The sequence below is a fragment of the Petaurus breviceps genome, unplaced genomic scaffold (assembly GCF_028583685.1).
Source record: "Petaurus breviceps papuanus isolate PSGF00001 unplaced genomic scaffold, PetGlider_PUasm1.0 126, whole genome shotgun sequence".
NCBI classification, from domain to species: Eukaryota; Metazoa; Chordata; class Mammalia; order Diprotodontia; family Petauridae; genus Petaurus; species Petaurus breviceps.
The window spans coordinates 8086335-8101431 of NW_027185655.1; the positions used below are offsets into that span (position 1 = coordinate 8086335).

Sequence of the window (15097 nt, forward strand, 5' to 3'; positions counted from 1 at the left end):
GTGGGCTAAAACACTTGGGAGAAGACCCCACTGTCACCAATGAAAAACAAAACAAAACTTGTGCATTAAACTTGTTCACACAAAACTGAGGTAAAGTTTCTAGAAGTCCCAAAAATTCCCTCCCAATTTTATTGTATATCATTCAATACAGTACAGTAGGCTCACAGATACAACTTTAGCTTCTAGAAGAGTCACTGCAATGGTCTTTTACCTTGTCATTGTCCAAAGGGTCCTTCTGCAAAAATGCCTGGACAAATTCTTCTGGTCCTATATAATTGAGCCTCTCCTGGAGATTTTAAAAACAAAACAAACCATGGTAATCAGAAATTTCCCCAACTATATAACTAAACAGGAGAGGCAATGTATCCTTGTGGATAGAAAGCTGGCCTTGGAATCAGGATGACTTGGGGTGAAGTCCTATCTTTGGCACAGATGGATGAGCCATCCTCAGCTCCCTGTGCCCTGAACAATTTTCTAAGACCACAGGTTGCAGAGTGGGCAGATTGAGTTCAGTAGGAGTTTCCTCACTTTGAAGTTCCCTTTACCAATACTATGTCTGGTCCAAAAATAAAAGCATTGACTCTTGGCATATACTGTTCTTCAAGATGCCCTTAGAGAAAGGTTCTTCCACAATTATTTTAACACCTTATTTGGAAGGAAGATGTTCTCTTCAGTGAGTTCTTTGCCTTAGTCTGAGAAAGAAGCTTTCTAGGTCTGGAATGAAGTAACCCACATGGCTGGGATTAGAGTAAGAGATAGGAATAAAGAAGGAAATGAGATAATTTTTCAGGTCCTCATGGATTAGGTGTTGAAGTGAGGTCCCAGAATAATGGATGAGTTTATTCTTGATTGCAAAAAGAAAAGTTAAATTTAAAGGATTTTTTCCCACCATTTTGGATTATCCACTTCTGAGATTCTCAACATTACTACAAATAATCAAAAGTTTGCTGGAAGGCATAATGATTTAGTAAAAATAATAGTAATTCATGGATGTCCCATTAGACTGTAAGGCCCTCATTCCTCTCAGCATAGCATCTGGAACATAGTAGGCACTTACTAATGCTTTTTGACTGACTGGATATAAAGCCAAACGAAAGCAGCATCCTTACCAGCTCTATGTGAGTTAACTGTTGTGCCAGTGTATAAGGGTCACTACAGATGGTAATTATATCTCTTTGTATTGACTGAGGTTTGGACTTGAGAACTGTAAGCCGATCTGTGGACGTTGCATTGATTTTTGCCAGGACCTCTTCATACTGGCCAAGAGTAGCAAGCTTTCGGATCAGCCCCTGTATCATTTGCTGAACAGTCTTCCGGTATGTCTGCCATAACATAAAAGAAGAGATGTCATTGTGAAGGGTTTCAGATTTTTTTTAAACATCATATAAAATTAATGATGAAGTTACAGTCCGCATGGCTGTCTGCAATATCTGTAGTACAGGTTCCTTCTGACCATTAGAGCTTATTTGGTTCTGGTGGCCTTGACTCAAGTTGAAGGCCTCAAGAACATGGCAGAAAGAACTCAAGCTTCTCCATCATCAGCCCTTGGCCATGGGTCTACAATGGGACCTGTCATGGAATTGTTCAGTGCAGACTTCCTAGGCCATCCCAGGCGTGGAAGACATAACACACAGAACAGGTAAATTCAATTCATTCCTTAATATACTCTAGGTGCAGTGTTGGATTGTGGGTCACAAACCCATAGGGGGGGTCGTGAAAAATTTGACAACAGTAAAAGGTTTCTGAATGCTCAACGACCAAAAATTAATTAAAAATCAAACATGCAGTGCTTGTTCCAGGTGCATCTTAAAACTTCACTGCAGCTTTGGTTCTGAACACAAAGCCTGTGCACTTTGCACTGCACATGCCCTCAGGTCACGCAGTGCCAACAAACATCAGATAAGAGGTCATAAGTGGAGAAAGCTTAAGAAGCCTTGACTCTAGGGAACCAACAGTGTTTGCTGGATCATCTCACCAAAAGCTGCCATTTTCTTCTTGTCATTGTGACTATCTATGGTTTCCCATAACACTAGTCTAAGGGGACCAGTGACATTTAGGTCTAGTAACCAGGACATGCTCATCTCCCTCCCCAAACCAGACACTTCACTCATCACAGCAGCTCTGAAGGACCCAAAAGAAGGCAAGACAAAGAGAAAATGAATTTTTCTATGCACTAACCTGAGGTGCACAAGACAATTTTCCTCTCAATACAGAAGTTAATTTGTTTTCACATTAAAGGAACCAATTTAATCTAACAATTTACAAGACTTTGTTCATTCAAAAACTATTCACTGAGTGTTGCCTATGTAAATTATTTTTCTAATGTCTCTGAGGAGGCACTATCCAGCCCTGCAATGCTACCATACTTATCTGAGAAAACTGTTCAGTTTTCTGTCTTGAAAAAGTATTTGTTTTGATGTTTCCCCATAGACAGGACCTCCTTGGGTCACAGATAGGGTGTGTACAAGGGCAATCTCATCTTCTTTCTTTGGAAGGGCAATTGCTACCTTCTTTAAGAGATATTCCATTCACCACCAGTCCTTTCAACCCTTCCCTGGCTCCCACTTCAGCCCCTGCCCACATGCAGAAATAGCTTTCTAGGACCACCAGATGGAATGGCAATTAGAATCTGGATAACCTGCCCATTGCAACTTCTCAGCAGGTCATCAGCTGAGTGTACCAGGGGACAGGCAATGGATAGTGCAAAGAAAAGAGCTGGACTCAATTAGGAATAACTCCTACTGCTTCCTTCACTTCTTATGAACAGTAAACACATCCAAAAGGGAAGTCATAGTATTAGGTATAGAATCTTTCATCTGTGTGGAAAGGTCAGAGGAAGAGTCAAGTCGAGGGGGGGTAAAATGAAGATCTAAGATAGAAAAGAATGCTAATGTGCTGCTTAGAGAGAAATAGAATATAAATTAAGAGCATTGTGAAACTGAGAAAGTCATCAAAGGCCATTCAGAGAACAAAGAACCAGAAAGCATTTATATTTCCATTCCTGAATAATTACTGTTCCTACAGAGCCTAATTCACTGTTAATGTTTTTCTACATTCGTTTTTTTAACTGTCAAACATTCACTTTCCTTTTTTCCCAAGATTTTAAATGTCAGTGACAGTAATTAACTGGTAAATAAAGTCAGATCATAATATAAAGATAACTCCTATCACCTAGAATCATTTCAATTATTAGTTATTCACATAACTCCCAATATCAGATTTAATTCATATTTTGGTTACAAGGTATTTCCTTGGGGGGAAAAAAAACACTAAGCCCAATTATATAGACTTGTCCTAGTAAAATCTGTAGAGCTTGACTCTGTTGGGGTTAACTTGGAGATGCTGTCAAAATGCCCTCCATCACTGATGAACAAGAAGTCCCATCTCAAATTGAGGGAAAAGTCAGTGCACCTTTCAATGATTGATACACAGAATGTTAAAGCTGAAAGAGACTGAGAAACCATCTGGTCGCAGCTTTCATTATATAATGAAGAAAAATCACATCCAGAGAGTTAAAGGCATATCCTTAGGATCACCCAGTTAGTGGCAAGGATCGTACAAGGACAAAACCAGGCCATAGTTTTTGTTGACTCTAAGGCAACAAAGAGAGAAAATAATGAGACTATAAAATGATCATTTGATGGAAGCAGGCATTATGGTTCTCTGCCCAATCCACCTTTGCCCCACCTATAATCCAGCTCTAATCAATCGTAAATAAGAACAGTACAACAACAGCTAGAATAAAAATTAGCAAAAAATACCGAATTCAATAACCCAGTCAGTGGTGGATAAACCCAAGAACATAAATTCCTTCTGGTAAGTACTTTGGTAAAAATTAAACTGTGGTTTTGGGGAAAAAATATGTTTAGACCATTTTTTTTTATAGCATATGCCACAATTGTTTCTAAATGGATATTTGAATTAAATACTAACATTCATATAACTTTTAAAAATTGGAGGAAAACAAAAGGAGATATTGACAAAGATGATAAGTAATGTACATAGTCAGACGGGGGTCACCAACCTCCTCACCACTGGCTATTCGATGAGTGAGGTCTTTCAAATTCCTCATCATTCTTTCATCTCGAAAATCATATGGAAATGTCTCGGTCCATTCTGTCAGGAGCTGAAGAATTTTGGGTGCAATTTTTCGAATTTGGCTCTAGAAAGAAAAAGGAAAAAAACCCATATCATTATCAGTTGCTGCCAGAGAAGGCTCCCAAGGAATAATCATGTAAATAAAAATTTTGTTGACTGGGAATGTAGGTGAGAGGAAGCTAAAATTAGAGGCTGAGGCTACGTTTCCATGGTTCCCTTTGCCATATCACTGTCAAATGGGTAATCAAATTAAGGCATACACCAGAAGCAATCTAAGGCATTTTTTTCCTTCACATGGTCTTTATACCATTTTAAGGTCCAATGTGGCAGAATGAACACTGGACTTGGAGTCCAAGTACCTGAATTGTGTTTCAGATCTGCCTTTTACTAACTGTGTGACTGGGCAAGACAGCTTTCTCATCTGTGAAATAGGACAAACATTTCCCTCATGAGGCCATGGTAAAGAAAGTACTTTGTTAATTACATAAAATATTATTTTTAATAATTTTAATTAACTGGGGAATCTAGGTGGAGCAGTGGAAAGCCTGAAGCCAGGAAGATCTGAGTTCAAATCCGGCTTCAGACACTTCCTAGTTGTGTGACCCTAGGCATGTCACTTAATCTCTGTTGGCCTCAGTTTCCTTATCTGTAAAATGGGGATAGTAATAGTATTTATCTCACAGCATTGTTGTGAGGATCAAATGTGACAATATTTGCTTTTAATGGATTCTCTGCTGTCTACTTGGCTCAAGAACTATTACCATAAAGTTCAGAGGGGCCAAGCTATGAAATAACAGGACATGATAGCAAAACTGAGTTAATATTTCCAGATTTCAAATTTACCTTGTCCAAGCTGGGATCACTTAACCTCTGGTGCTCAACACACAAATGGCAAACCTTGGCCATTAGTTCAAATGGATGCATGAACAAACGAGAACTGAGTAGAAAGGTAAATATATATGTTCTCTGTGGGCAAAAGAAAAAAAAATAAATACAAATCCTAGGTTCACATTCTTGCTAAAATATGGATCTCCTTCCACATTCTCAATTTATCATCAACTCAGTATTAACTTTATAAATAATATTACATTTTATTGTAATGTAAACGTATAACAATGATTACAGTAATAGTATAACAAATATTGTAATATAATAGTATACATGTGTACGTATTTTTAACTATAGAGTCAAAGTTAGAATAAGAGGTACTGTACAGGTTGGAGTTAAGTGTTCTATTACAACTAAATTAGCTCTCAACATACCCTAAGACCCATGTTTAAATGCTGAATTTTTTTACCCTAGATGTGCTTAGGTGGTTTCAGGCTATTGCCCCAGCTAGAATATAAGCTCCTTGACAGCAAGAACAGTTTTGTTTTGTCTTTGTAGCCCCAGTATTTGGTACACAGTAGTAATTAATAAATGCACAATTGACTGATCCCTCATCATGTTAAAAAAGGAGGAGAAAGTTGAGATCCAGCTTGGCTCCCAAGGTTATCCAACAGACATTTGTACTTGGTCTCTTAAGATCAGTAAGAATGCACAAGGTGACATCTCATCCATTTCCCCAAAGTCACCAAACTTGTCTCAAAGAAAAATTCAACCCAAGATGCACCAAAAACTTTTTATATAACCATATAATATGTTAATTCCTCATAAACTTAAGAAAAAAAACAACACACCCTCCGAAAGGAATGTTTGAGCCAGACCATTTAAAAGCAGATCTTTCAAGTAGTGTATTTGTTTGCTCAAGAACTGAGTTTGATTTGAGTACAAAATACCATTGTTTGCTTTGCTGTAAACTTCTTGTCTCCTGAGAAGCCTATAATGAGTCAAGGACTGTGTGTTACAGTCCTTTCAGAATGTCTATGAACCAAGAAACCCCATAGAGTTCTATTTCCCCCCAAGCAGCTCATAAACAATTAAGGAACTGAACAAGAAATCCCTCTTACTTTTGATTAAAGTAACCATGTGGTATTATTTCTGAAAAGAACTTATAAGAAGTCATATACATGCACAGCTTTATAATAGTCATTACAGAAAAAAAAGGCTATTCTTTTCACTGAATCTTTTACTAGGGATTTATCACATTTTAAAAAGCACTGAAAATGATCAAGTTGTCCAATTGGGGTGGGTGGGTATTTTTATGAGGATTTCTCAACCCTCTCTGTCTCTCCTTGGCCAAACACCCCCTCCCTCAAGACACAAAAAGTTGCTCAGCAAGTCATTTCAGTTCTAAAGATAATTCTAAAAAATGAGAGTGCCAGAGAAAAAAGCTGGCCAATGGCCAAACACCCATATAGCCTATGATGAGGTATGGCTTCAGCCTGAACCTTTTAAATGCTAAAAGCCACCATCTTTTCATATGACTCATTCTATTTCTGACTCCAAGCAGATACATATCTATTACAATCCATACATAGGTGTTATAGCACTAGGAGTTCCTGAACAGAAGTGATTAAAGGGTAATGATCCAATGATTAAAGGGTAGTAATCCTATAGAGAGTCAATGGGTGTAGACATAAGGAGAGAGAGACAACCTTGGAATTAGGAAGACTTGGATGGAAATCCCACTTATCTCTAACATACATTGGTGGTCTAACCCAGTGGCAAGCCACTTAACTTCTCAGAGTTCCAGGCAGCTCTCTAAAATACTTTGGCCGTGGATAAGGCTATCTCACTGGAAGCTCCCTATAACAATTGCAAAACAAGTCTAACCTCCAAAATCATATGATAGAGAATGTTCAAGGACCAGTCACATATGTATATGAGTCAGGAAGAACCTACATTTGCAAGACAATGGAACTAGGGGTCTTTTATAGACTTTAGTAAGACAACCAAAGTGGAAATATAGTTTTGGTGAATATTTTGCTGTGTTGAAGGAAATGAAAAAAAAAAGACAGCTTCAAAATGCCATGAAAAGACTTAAATGAACTGATATAGGATGAAATGAGCAAAACCAGAAGAACACTTTATATTATAACATTAATATTATAAAAATGAACCATCTTGAAAGACCTAAGAACATTGATTAATCATATGATAAGCCATGATTCCAGAGGACTGATAAATAACACTGCCCACATCATAATAGTAAGATGATGGGATTAATATGCAGAATAAGACAGTATTTTTGGACATGACCCATGGGGGAAATGTTCTGCTTTTTTATACTTTTGTGAGTCAAGGGTTCTTTGTTTCTTTCTTGTGGGTAGACAGAAGTAGGAGAGATAAAAATGAAATTTTAAAATAATGAATAATTTAAAAAAGGAAAAAATAAAATTAAAAAAAATTAAGTCAAATAAATATATTACTGCTCAACCTAGCCTCAAGGTATTGAATCAGATTACCAGGAGTGAGTGTGGGTTCCCAGTTGGCATATTGTCAGTCCCTGGGATCTGAGTTCTAGGACATTTGTGCCCCATCTTGGGGGAGGGGTGGAAGGGGAAGTGCATTCAGATACTTACATCAGGATAATAGTCTATACTGGGTACTAAGTGCTGGATGAGGGCTTCCAGGGATCCTGATAGCAAGTTGTTGTCATGGTAATACAACCCTTCACAGCTATCTTCTTTGGATTGATACAGAGGCCGGTGATATCCATTGCTGTCAAACATCCCGGCAAAGGGAGGAGTCTGAGGCATGTTTTCCTGAGGGCAAATAGAGAAAAGCGAGGAAAACAACCATCCGTAAAGTGCATTAAAGAGAAAACAACCCTTGGCACTGACTGAATAATGGAAGGGAGGGAGAAAGCATTTCCAAAGACGAGTTTTAAGTATGAAAAGGGATTGGAGCAAGGAAGGTAACCAAATGTTCTCCAATTTATGAAAAACAAACCTACATATAAATGCACTCGCTAACCTAAGTTCACTAAGTCAAATACTAGAAAATGTTTATTTAACCCAATGGAACAAATGCCAATTTGAATGTATATTCCCAGCTGTGAAGTTCAATTCTAAAAAAAAAAAAATCAATTAAAATGATCCCATCAGCTTCTATTTGCTTGGGCAAATTAGTTGGTAAAAAAAAAGACTAAGTTGAGAAAATTAATTTGTTCATGACTGTAGTGGGGCAGATGCTACATGTCTAGCAGCAAAAAGATTTAATGCCCCTGGTCTTCATTGGAAGACCAGATGCTGCTGATTTTCCCTCCTTTGTGTCAAATCCTATTGGGAAGAAACTCCTTTTAAAGCCACAGTCCTCAGTCAACACCAGTCTATGAAGGCATCTTATTTTAGGAACAAGCAGTAATGTGACATCTTTGAGATAAGTAGCTTCTCTCCATCTGTGTGCCTGGAAACTCACAAAGCACTTTTCAGAGTGAGCTCGGGGCGAATTAGGGCTATTAAGTTATTAGTTAGCTTCCTAGGACATAATGCCCAGCCCAAAGAGAGTACAGACTCTCTGCTCTCAGCAGCAGGCCTAGACAATGGAGACATTCAAAGCTGCACAAGACCAGGCAATTGAGTAGGTAAACAATGCAAGGAAAGCTGTCCTCCAGAGCTGAGCCAAGCAGGGTCCAGGAGTGTGGAGGGGGGTGCTGCTCAGAGATAATACAACCTGTACTAATGCTTCTTTTCAAGATGCCAAAATATATTTGCATCAAAATGGAGAAAAGTCAAGAGACTTTGAAAATTCACTCCTTGCATCTGTTCAAGCTGAGTTTGAATCCCTACAGAGAAGAAAATGAGAACTGAGCATAGAAGGATGAGACCATGTGCCACGGGAGGGCAAGGCCAGGCAGCAAAGGGCGTCTTTTCTGTGGTCCAACTGGCAGATGAAAATGTCCATTAGGATCGGGCTCTCCACTTGTTCTTTTACAAAAATAAAGCAAAAGCAAAAAGAGAGACCGAAAATTAAGCTCTTTGTCCTTCTTGACCATCTACTATCTAGGGCTAGGGAGGAACTCAACAGGAGATAATCGGCCAGCGACAGGAGGCAAGCTATGGCTTGGCCCAGGTCATCATTGTTGGGACAGCTGGGGATGATTCTAACAGCTGAAGGAATTCAAAGCTCACAAATGCTGCCCTGAGTCCAAAGGTTCTTAACCTTTCTGTGCATTGGGGACCTCCCTTTGGCACTCTGGCGAGGCCCAAGGAGCCCTTCTTAAAATAATGTTTTTAAATGTATATAAAAAAGCTCAGGAAATCCAAGGATAGGGAAAATAAAGATGTAAATGTTTCCTGATTCAAGTTCATAGACTCTGAAATCTACCCCCAGACTCCTTGTAGGGGAGGGGTGAGCACATACACACACACACACACACACACACACACCCCTTAAAGCAGAGGGGTCAAATATTCAGGCCCCCTGAACACTCCCTCCTAAATCAGATTAAAATGTAATTGGAAAGTATTTAATAAATATGTTTAATTTTATAAATAAATATTTAATAAATAAAACACAACAGAACATATATAATGTTATTATGTGGTTTTCTACATCACTATGTAGCCTGCAGAGATCCTTCTGTATGGTTTGGTGGATGCTGTTTCTATTTAAGTTAGATACCAATGCTATATGCACTCTATAAATGCTACTATTATTATATTATAATATATGATCACATATATTATGATATAATACAACATAATATTATATAATTACATCTAATATATAATCATATGTTATTAACACACGCCATTTGTTAATATTACTAGCTATTGTTATATAAAATATGTATACCAGGTAATTTCAGTGGAAATGCTAGCAGTTGGGGAGCTGGGGTGGATTAAGAGAGGCCTCATCTACAAGGAGGTGTTTGCTTTGAGCTTTGAAGGAAAGGACAGATTATAGGAAGCAGAGATGAGAAGGAGAATATTCTGACTATGGATGATTAGCCTGGCCAAAGAGTAATGACTTTATGCACTGAATCAAGTGATTGGATCTTCTGGTCCTTTCTGTTCTCTTTTAGGAGTAATTTGGAAGAAATACTGCCCTTATCCCGAGAAGCTCAAAGCCTTTTGGCAAGTGGCTCTAACCTTACATAGGGAGGGATAGCCAGAATATTTAGAAAAGGTGATGAGAGATCTCAGTTTCTTCCCTACCAGATCCCTGGTAGGATCTCCTACCAGATTTTAAGCCTTAAATACTATTAATAATAAGCTGTCCATAAAGGAGGATCACAGAAATGAAGGGATCCTAATGGCTCTCTAGTCTAACCCATACACAAAGTTCTAAGTTGACCTATGTTCGAAGACTTCCAAGGAGGTCTGCTGTCTCTAGACCATACTGGACTTTACCATCATGACTCAGCTGTCTTCTCACCCTGGAATATTCCTCTATAATGTCGGCCCCCTTCTTTCATTGGTGAGTGCTTTCTGTGTGTGCCATTCCTATGGTCCTGCTTTTCTCCATCAAAGTCTTTCAAGGTTTTTGTATGACTATTTGTTGGCCTTACTGCATTGTAGTGTTCTATTACGTTAACGTGGCACAGTTTATTTCATAATTCTGTTGTTGGAGACTTAGGTGGATTCCAGTCCTTTTGCTATTATAGAGGGTATTCTCAAAGTCTTAGTGGAGTTTAAGTACTAAGTGAATGAAAAATGTAGGAGAGAGAATATATTTTCTGTTTTCTCAAGTAATAGAATTCCTTTACTTGCAGAGACCATCAAAGGTTGCTTATTAAATTTGCCAATAGCAACAAATTCCCAAGAATTTATTAAGTGCTTACTACATGTTAGGCACTGTGCTAAGCAACCAGGATTCATAGAGAGGGGCAAAAATACAGTCTCTGCCCTCAAGTAGTTCACAGTCTGAATGGGGCAGACAACCTGTAAAGCAACATGAATACAAAACATAAATAGTGTGAATGGGAGATAATAGTAGTTAACATACATATATATATATATATCCCTTACTGTCAGGAACTGTGCTAAACACTTTATTTACGATGATTTAATCCTCTCAGCAATTCTGGGAAGTAGGTGCTATTTCCCTCATTTCACAGATGCGGAGACTGAGGTAAACAGAGGTTAAGTGATTTGCCCAGAGTCAAATATCTGTGGCTGGATTTGAACTCAGGGCTTTCTTACTCCAGTTCCAATGCTCTATCTATTGGGCCACCAAGCTGATCTTGGAAGGTAGACACCTGGATGAAGCTTTTTTTTTCCTACCATGGATCCAGACTCACAAGCTTAGATGTGTTATTTAAGAGCTTACATAACAGCCTGGCACTGGTTTACAAATAGATATTCTAATGCTTAAGGAATTTCTATTTAAAGATGATATTAATGTTCAAAGAATTGAAAATAACATTTCTGGTAGGTATGACACCCTTACAGTCTACCCTAAAACTATAAAGGACAACTTTCATTAAGCCAGGAATTCCTTATAAATAATTTTTAAAAATCTGTTTTTCCTTAATGGTATAGGTTTAAGAGAAATGGTTAGGTATAACACTGCTTTAACTTATAGTTCATATTAATTTCTGGATAACAAAATAAATTAAGCACCAAAATTTTCTTTAGTAAAAATTAGGTATATGAATATGTTCATTAAAGGTCAATGAATTAAATGTTATTTGGATCTCTGGCTCTATGGTAAATATATCATTCTTCCTCCCCCCCCCCCTTTTGGTGGGAGGAAAAGGACTTGTGATTTCACTGGTATAGGAACTCCCTCAGAGTTTTTATATTTTATATTTTATCAGAGCTGTCATGGTGATGTGGTGACAAGAAAGCAAGGATAACTAGGCAAGACCTTTTTATTCTATAGCAATGTAGCCCTGGAGGGTCTGGTCTGGTTTCTCCTGTGGTTGTGTGTGTCCCTAGAAAAATCTTGTATGGTGTTGGGTGTATGTATCTGTATTTCGAGCTTTCTAGCACAAAGTACATTAGAGGACTGGCAATTAGGACTGTCAGCATAAATAGATGCTTAAGAATACTTTGTATACTTTCTCTAGTCTCCAGGATGTATCCTGGTAACAAGACCAGTAAGTACTCTGTTAACCTACATTCCTTTCCTTTATCATCGCTTGTAACTTGTGGTTCTCTTCTTCATTCTCCAAAACTTCATCCCCCATTTTTAACTTCCTAATGCCTCTCTCTCTACCCCTAGTCCATCTTAAGTACTACTACTTCTTTCCCTAACTTTGACAAAACCCACCTGAGTAAAAATATATTTATTTCTTTTTTCCCTACTGTAAAAATCTAACCTCTCAGATTAAATCAGGGATTGGGGTCATGGATACCTTTGTTAGTCTGGTGAAGCCCTTCTTAGGATAATATTTAAAATAAAACAATATGATTACAGAGGAAACAATCATATTTAAATATACTTATCAACATTTAAGTTCCAAGTTCATAGAGTTTTCTGAAATCTATTCATGATCCGCCCTCCCTCCCCATTCTGCCCCCTCCCCCTCCCCCGGCCCCCGGAGTCTGTGGATCCCAGGTTATGAACTCTTGGTCTCTATGATGGGACCAAAGTGATGACAGGATCAAAGCATCAAGTTAAATACTCATTTCCCACAGTCGCTCAACATTCAATCTACTTTCCTAGAGAAAGTGAGATTTGTACTGCATGAATAACAAAAGATAATTTTTCATTCAGTTTACTTCCAATGTGACTGCCCTCAAGGCTAGTTCTTGTACATTCAGTCCCCAAGTGACTTACAAACAAATGGATTGTGTTTCACAAGTTTGTAAACAACTTAAAACCCAGAGTCCATTTTTAAGTGGCTTTAACTTCACAAATCAGTCCACAAAACCTTATGTAACATGTAATTTAGTCAAACTTCAATGTTAATAATACACAACATCCCAAAAGTTTCACTGTAGTTTTAAGTTATTAAAACCTGGATATAGTTGATCTTCATTATGGACAGAGTGAAAACAAACTGAAAAACATCTTTTCTCACCTTCCCCCTCCTCCCTCCACCACAAGTTCAAAGACAACCTACACTAACAGAAAAGAACACCCCCAAGGGCTCAGAGGATTCTTGTTTTCCGGGACTTTGGCAGGAGATAGAACCCCAGCGGAACCAAATACTGGCTGTTCAGATTTCTAGAGCATTTGCTAGGTGGGATGTTAATCAATGCAATGTTAATAAATCCGCTAAAACCCATGGTGCCAAGACATGTCCCTATCCAACAAGGAGGCATGGTAGAAGGTTTGTTGAATAGAGTTCAAAAAAGGGGGAAACATTGAACTGATTGTCTTTCAGAAAAAGTTTTAAAAGTTACATATCTATTTGTATTAAATGGAAGCAAACCTAATATTTTTAAAAAGCTAATATTATTTCTAATAGCACTTTGAAACAGAGGTGGTGAACAAGGACCCAACATGGGATAAATGGATATTTAGAACTAGAAGAAAAAGTAAAGGTTCTCCACCTGGGGATTGTGGGTAAGATTTCAGAGGGGTCACAACCTTGGATGGGGTGGGGGAATTACATCTTTATTTCACTATAACTGGTTTCCTTTGTCATCCTATGAATTTAATGTATTCTAAAACATGATTCTGAGAAGGGTCCATAGGCTTCACAAGTCTACCAAAGGGGTCTATGATGCCAGAAAGTTTACCAATAGAAGGAGTGGAATTGAAGAATACCTAAGGATCAAGCTATGCTAATTGATACATTAAAAAAAAATCCATGAGGCAAAGAAAATAGAGACAGAAGGATGAAGATTTTTATTTGGAAGTAAAATGATAAGTTTTTGTTTTGTGTGTTTTTTTTTCTTTTTCAAAAACTGACATGCCTTGTTTTTCCAGTTTTAAGATTCCTACTGCAGAGTCTGATCTTTCTGTAAATCTCTCCTATCAGTAACTAAAACAATTTTCCTTCTTATTAGCACCATGGCAAGCTTAGTGGAGAAATTCCTTGCCTGGGCAGATGCAATATCTCAGAAGGGCAACTAATCCAGAGATAATAGATCGTGACCTTCTTGGACCCTGTTTTGCTAGGTTCAGCCTGATTGACTCAGGAGTGATGGAAGCAAACTTTCGTGGTTCAAAGGACAGATTGAAGTGAAAGGCATGCCTAATGACTCCAGACAAGCTGAAGAGCAAGATGAAAAGCTGCCTTCTTCTAAATCACTGGCTAAGATGTTATTTATGGTCAAGCAGGTGCAGTAGAGAAAGAAAAGGAGGAGGTTTCAGGTGGCAATTCAAATTGCAAAAGAGAATGAGAAAAACAGAGACATGGGGGACTGATTCAAAGGATCTCTTAATGGATGTCCATACTTTCTTCAGCCATTTAGTATTGGTGCTGGAAGGAATATTGGAGAACGGTTATTCTGATAAGATGTACACATTTAGGGTTGGTTAGCAGCAAGGTCCTTGGGACTTGGAGTCTGAAGACCCAAGGTCAAATACCAGTTCTAATATGTATTTTTGCTGTTCAGTTGTTTCGGTCATGCCCTGCTCTTTGTGACTCTGTTTAGGGTGTTCGTGATAGTGATTTGCCATTTCCTTTTCCAGCTCATTTTACAGATAAGGAAACTGAGACAAACAGGGTGAAGTGTCTTGTCCAGAGTCACACAACTAGTAAGTATCTGAGGCCATTTTTGAACACAGGAAAATGAATCTTCCTGACTCCAGGCCCAGCATTTTATCCACTGCACCATCTAGCTGCCCGTGACAAATCACTGGACTGCCCCTAACCTGAATTTCCTCCATAAAGAGAAGATATTTGCACTATCTACCTTAAAACAGTGTTCTTCTGAAGAATGTCCTTTATAAACTTCAAAGTGCTTCACAATGATAAGTCCCCTGACTATAATACTATCACAATGTTTTAATCTAGCCTATTCTTTCCCTTTTAAAAATTTATTTACCTGAAAAGTTTCAGTGCACATATACTCAAGTCTTCATTTGGAAGAGTTTTTGGTCCTCAATTCCTACCTTTTAAAAAGAGCCTCAAACCAAAATACTTGAATAGTATATCAAGATAGCTTTTATATGAAGATCTTATTGAACAACTGATAGGTGATCCTGCTGGAGATGTCTTTTTAGCGTTTGGAGATGCCACTCTTGGAACCCTGCAGGAGTCAAGGTTAAA

General features: G+C 38.1%; 1 protein-coding gene across 5 annotated transcripts in view; it reads right to left on the reverse strand.

Annotated features, from left to right (window-relative positions):
- RASGEF1B (RasGEF domain family member 1B) overlaps window positions 1–15097 on the reverse strand; it is a 46017-nt gene that overhangs the window by 21020 nt on the left and 9900 nt on the right. For 4 of the 5 annotated variants that reach the window (XM_069092588.1, XM_069092596.1, XM_069092571.1 and 1 more), the window contains exons 2-6: window positions 7563–7745; window positions 4942–5064; window positions 4025–4162; window positions 1110–1322; window positions 212–286 (exon numbers count right to left, since the gene is read on the reverse strand). In XM_069092588.1, coding sequence (XP_068948689.1) covers window positions 212–286; window positions 1110–1322; window positions 4025–4162; window positions 4942–5064; window positions 7563–7739 — 726 coding nt within the window. In that variant the 5' untranslated portion in view covers window positions 7740–7745. The remainder of the gene's footprint in view (window positions 1–211; window positions 287–1109; window positions 1323–4024; window positions 4163–4941; window positions 5065–7562; window positions 7746–15097) is intronic. The other variant, XM_069092604.1, reaches the window with a different exon arrangement.